The sequence below is a fragment of the Seriola lalandi genome, unplaced genomic scaffold (genome assembly GCF_002814215.2).
Source record: "Seriola lalandi dorsalis isolate HSWRI2012SDOR001 ecotype SW California unplaced genomic scaffold, Sedor1 jcf7180002054861, whole genome shotgun sequence".
In the NCBI taxonomy this organism is placed as follows: Eukaryota; Metazoa; Chordata; class Actinopteri; order Carangiformes; family Carangidae; genus Seriola; species Seriola lalandi.
Window position 1 is genome coordinate 3,506,328 of NW_019525414.1, and position 6,154 is coordinate 3,512,481.

The 6,154-nt window shown below is 40.3% G+C and overlaps 1 protein-coding gene across 5 annotated transcripts in view; it reads right to left on the bottom strand.

Moving 5' to 3' along the window:
* The window catches only part of clstn1 (calsyntenin 1), a 38,791-nt gene extending 33,830 nt beyond the window's left edge, over positions 1–4,961 (bottom strand). For all 5 annotated transcript variants that reach the window (XM_023427489.2, XM_087179669.1, XM_023427488.2 and 2 more), the window contains exon 1: positions 4,707–4,961. In XM_023427489.2, the coding sequence (XP_023283257.1) occupies positions 4,707–4,788 (82 nt within the window). In that variant the 5' untranslated portion in view covers positions 4,789–4,961. The remainder of the gene's footprint in view (positions 1–4,706) is intronic.
* Between the last annotated feature and the right edge of the window lie 1,193 nt (positions 4,962–6,154).

Consider the following 6,154-nt stretch of genomic DNA (forward strand, 5'->3'; position numbering starts at 1 on the left):
CTGAATATTACTTTTTGCTCTGCACTGGCAATGTAAAGCATGAAGACCAGGGGCTCATGTGAATGTAAACCCCCTTCTTGGTGGCCAACACAACTTCCCAGTCATCTGGCACAATTTAATATTCACAACTGAATGACCCATTCTTGACAGTTCACTGACTCCATTCAGCCTGTGAAGTCACCAATGAGAGAGAAGTCACCAGCGGACCAAATTAAGTCCAGAATTCTCATGGCCTGTCTTTCCAGCACTAAGTGGCAAATTACCAAATTGAAATACTTCAACAATTTAGCACTTTCTGAGGATTATCTCATACACACATTCTTGAGGGGCCTGAGACGCGATCCTTCAACAGTGACCACATTGTGACATGCTTAGTCAAGATCCCAACCCTGAAGTCTGGGTCTAAAAGCCCTTTGTTCCTCTGCAGAATCTCTGAATAAATACTGAAAAATATAAGAGCTAACTTGTAGGAACAGGGCCTCTGTCTGGGGCAAGTAAACTGTTTTTCTTTGCAATACCGGGTAAAATGTTTCATAATGGTTCTTATACTCCACAGAAGCAGTAATCAATTTTAAATCCCACTTTAATAACAATGAAAAGTTCCTTCATTACCTCAGTCCACATCGTGTGTTTGTTAGCAGGATCTCTCAACAAATACAAATCAGATTTTAGTGAAATTCTGGTTTAAATTTAGGCCACGACACACACAAGCAAGTAATTAGATTTGACTGTGTAAAGCTGTAGAGGCATATTCTTTCCCCAATTTCCCTGCATTCAGACAAATCTGAGTATTGGTCTCACCCATTTTGTGCCTTGTGCTTGACATATTTTCCACCATTTTACAATTTTAGGTAAAATCTTTTTAATCATTCCTCCCACAAATTTCATCCAATCATCTAAAAATATACTGCATATTATGTAGAGGCTGATAAAATTGTATTAATTTGTTCTTTGTTATTCCATTCTGTTTTCCTATAATTGACTACCAATATCTTGTTGGCACGGCCTATTTGACACTGACTGCCATAACTACTGAACTCTCAACATTCCTGCAAAATCTCATGACGTTTGCCAATAGTTTGTACTTTAGTAACATAATAAATGTTCATGACTCAGTGGCTCAGTCAGTGCGACCAATTAGAAATTTTTTAAAATTCATCCTCACACAAAGCCCTAATATTCTCATGCAGGATTTGGGTATTCTTGGTTGCCGTCAGCCAATCAGAATTAAAATGGCATATTTTTTGGACGATGAAGTTTCAGCAAAGGCTTGTGTTCAATGACTGATGGAGTTTGACACTGTGAAATACGAGGAGCATCTCACTGACATCAAATGAAATGGATTGTATCAATCAAAACCACCTACAGTGACGCACTGACAACAGCTGACATTTTATTTTGTGTTTTACCAGCTGATAAAGACCTGACATGCTCAAAATGAAACATGAAACTTAACTGATTCACTTCTTTCCCAGTGTTATCACATTGTTGGCCATTAGCCATCCCCCTGTTGACAGTTAATGATGTAATTTCTGAGTAAAAACAAGTCTGTAAACTGACTGAATGATGGCATACACCAGTGTTACTAGAGCTGCATGGGAGAGGAGAACAATGTAGTCATTGTCAGCTGTGTGCATCCACATAGTTTCTGTTTGCCATGACATAGCAGGATGACATATGTCACACAGATTGTTGGTAGTCTGAAGGCTTATAATGGACTTAAATCAACAGAAAAAACTAACTGTGAGCATATATATTTCCCCAGAGTAGACCAGGTCAATGATGGCAGTCATCCTATATTTTAGTTTCTTGGATCCTTTAATCAATAGATCTATTTGGGATGAATTTCTTAAGTCAGCAAAAAGGTTTCAACCAATATTGGTTTTTGAAGGACAATATCACTATTGTTTTTAAAGTGAAGTTGCTGATGACCACTTGTAAGGGCGTGAAAGCCGGTGAAGACTATGGCTGAAATTATTAGTCAATTAATTAATTAGTTTACAAAAAATATCACCTGATGCTATTTTGAAACTTCATGATGATTGAAATCCATTTTTTCCCAGTAAAGACATAAGAAAATTATATAGAACATTTGTATGAATAAAGAAAATGTGTAAATACTTTCCTGGATATCTTAACTCAGGCTATAAAAACATCAAATAAACTGAATATAAACAGAATAATATGATTTAATGTAGATGAAAGGAGGAACCTCTGGGGTGCACCGCATGACAGGCCAGTAAATTATGTTCTAAAAAGAAAAATATTGATCTGATATATTAACTGACATGCAATTTTCAGTGATCAATTGCAGGCATCGCCAATGAATGCAGGAAGGAGGCCTGGGAGGAAACACTTTCACCTGATCTGTAACACGTACTTTATCCCAGCCATGTGAGGAGGGCGCATATGTTAACTCAGCAGCACACAAAGCAGGGCATCCAATTTGTTCAACTAGAATTACTTAATTCCATGATGAATGAGCCAAGAAACTTCCCATCAGCCAGCGTCTCCTTTGTCTGGCTCTGTGTGCACAGGAGAGGCTCATGCGTCTCGGCAGACCTAATGTTTGAGTCTAGAACATGGGGACACGCAGCAGCTGCTCATGGTAACAGAATAAGAAACAGATCACATGGGGCAAGACTTTGAAAACAAGTGACAAACACCATGATGTGAAACTCCAGAAGTGTCTATTAAAAACAGCATTTACAGCAGTGGGCAGCAACACCAGAGTTAAAAGCCTAAAATGTGTTGAAGCTTCAACAGGCCTGCCACGGACGATCCATGTTTGCCCCAGTTTCACACGCACTGACATTTCCTTGCTGGCAGTGTAATGAATCATATAGTGCAGGTAATGTGTTGATACACCTCAAACTTCTATTTTTACCAGATTGTTCAAGGCTTGTTGTAGCCATGTCATCACTGATGACAATGTTTGTGTAGGCAAATGGGTGAGGACCACAACATCCCTTCCTCATGCTCGATCTGTTTCTGTAGTAATAACATCTAATCATCTGCAGACATCTTAACCAGAGGATTCAGGAAAAACCTGAGGAGTATTTGCTTCCTCGTGCACTGCAAGGTGGCTGTTATTGAAGAAGAATCAACAACAGGCAAATCTGGACTGCAGGTGACAGGAGGTGGCTCAAATAAGCAAGTGACCTTTGGTTAATAAAAGATAAGCCCTCATGGTGATTTCACAGCCTTGCTTTGCTGATAAGAGCAGGAAAGTCAGCAGGTGCACTTCACAAACACACACTTGGCTATGACATAAAAAGCCACATTCACACACTACCCAGGACTATCTGCTACAGGCCTTTTCCTTTTGAATGATGAAAAAAGAAATTAAATTACTGCTTTACAAATGGTAGTCCTCTGGTGCTGTGCATTCTCAGCTGTTTGACATAGCAACAGGAAAAAATATGGCTGTATTAGAAGCTTGTGTGCAGACTTTTATGGGACCCAGTGTCCCTTTCATATTCATTGTTTTGTTCATGGATCATAAAATGGGTGTAACATTAAGAGGAAAAACAACACACACTGGTCTCCAGCGGTGGAGACATACTGATATGGCAACTGACTAATATATGCACCTGCCCTTACACACCCTGAAACAGGAAGCTCACACTGCGGAGTCAGTAGATTGAATTTAACGTTAAAACACAGTGTGTAAATTCATGCAATGAGGGAGTCCATGTCTGATCAGTGAGCTGCTGTAAGGAGGGAGGTGGACCGCCCTGCAGCAAATAAAGACATGTTTCTCCTCAGTGTCCATCCATGACATTGTAAATGAAGAGCCAGTTGCACTTTCAGTTCTTATATATAGTCTCTGGTCTTAAGTAGGTCCAGACCTACTGAAGGGCTTTTTACTTCAGCCTGTGATCACAGCACATGAATTTTTAAATCCACCGACAAAACAGGAGCATGTGAAGAGGATCTGCAATGCGTAGCCAACCAAGCTCCATCCTGGTGCGACCACAACGTTGCCAAACCAAGCATTAGGCCTACTAATGGAAGAATAAACCTGCGAGGTTTAATAACACTGGATCTTTAAAAAAAAAAAAAGGCGTAAATAAACATATTATCAGTCGCCTTATTTCAAATATACTCAAGTATATTTAAAAATTGAGATGAGTACAGAGAGTACCGAACATAGGCAAGTTAAATAAAAATAACAAAATCTCAAAAACTCTGCATAGGGTGAAAAATATTTTCATCTTAAAAAAACGAGTTAAGAAGCGACAAGAAGAGACCAGCACCTAAAAATAGACTGAATGCAGATGACAGAAGGGGGTCGTTTCGTGGCCTTGATTTTATCTCCAAAGTCTCTACTCTACAGCAGGTATTAGAATAACATCTTACATATAGGCAATTACGGTAGTAAGAATATAATGTGTGGTTTGGGGTTGTGTGAGGTTAAAATGGACACACTAATCGTAGGATGCACTTGCTGCCGGCGGGATACTTCGCGTCATCCCCCCGCTGCGGCTCCAGAGCTGACCATCCCTGAACAGGTTACTGAACACGCATCCCTCTGGACCGCACAGCCTGCTTAACGTTTGTTTGAACCTTCAACGTCTGGAAACAACCTGAAAGCTCCGAGCAACCGTTGACTTTCAGCAGCAATGTTTCCAAGCCACGAAGAAACCTGTCTGACACGCACAGACAGACAAAACACAACGGGATATAAATCCCAGCTTAGTTACCTTTAGCTGCCTCCACCGCACATAATAGTCCGAGGACCAGTCCGACAGCGGATGCAAATCGTTTATTCCCTCGGAACCGCATCCCGACTTCGAGTTCAACCGCGACGAAGTAAAAGACAACCTTCTTCTTCCCTCGTCAGTCAGGTGGAGTGTTGCTCTAACAAGAAAAATAAAATCCAGAAGATGAGTGTCGGTTACCACGGTAGCTCTAAGATGGCCGTCGTCGCCGCCGCCGCTCTACTCTCCCCTTCAATCACCGCTCCTCTCGCAGTTTTGCAGCTTGCTGCGTTCAAGCGCTGTCGGACCGTTTTGAAACACGTTCCAAACGCACTGAAACATAGAGGTCCTTTCTCGGCATGCAGTCTTGCGTCCCATATGACAGGTGTTTATGCAATATCTAACCACCAAATCACAACATAAACACAAAAGAAGGCGACCGTAAATGTTTACTTAGCTGGCAACTAGAATGTGTCAGATGCTGATTAAACCCACAAAGCTCTAATGAAAGAGTCAGAACTCGAGATTTTTGTTATATCAAACCAACAAATGGTTCTCAACACAATTGCATTTTAAGTAAAAGTTCCTGCATGGGAGCAAAACTGTGAAAACTGGACAAACCTGGCAACTGCCCTGGGGCACCAGAACACTAAAAAGCTACTGGCTCTAATGTTAATTTTGAGGGAAATGTGCACACTAAAACAGCTGATATGATAAAAGCAGCTTTGCTATCAGTCTGTGTCCAGTGTCAAAATGTGAGTTCAGAGACCTTCATTATTTTCAGTCTAATTACCACACATCTCACACACACAAATCTGTGGCTATGTGGTGCTACAGCAAAGAAAACTGTAGCATACTTTTACACAAAGACAAGGAGACATGGTTGGCTAATCAGGGCTCAGCAGCTCATTTTTGTCTTGGGTTCCCTTTGTATGTTAATCTGACTGAATGGGAAGTTAGATTTGTCTGCCCCAATTCTTGTTCCCAATGTGATTTCAAATGAACACTGCTGCTGCAAGCAAGCAAAATATCACTACTACAAGATTTTAAAACACTAGCACATGAACATATAATACGCATACTGATAAATTAATCAATTAGACCCATAAAATAAAATAAAAATCTGGTGCTTATGAGCAATCAAACAAGACTTGTGTTCCATTTCCCTTCTCAGTCTATAAACAAATCCGGGTTAGACAACATGTCTGACATTTTCTGACATTTTCTGTTTTAAAGGCTTGCTCCACTGACATGACACAACTGGGGAAGAAAAGTCTACCTACTCTGACACATATTACACTAAAATGGCTGCTGAATTTTGTACATGACAGGTGCGTACAATGAAAAAGCATTCACATTTAGATAAATATAATTCAATATCCTTTTTACTCTTCCAATGGGTGGATTGTGAAAACACCAGGGACAATTATGTAAATAAGTCCAGGACATAA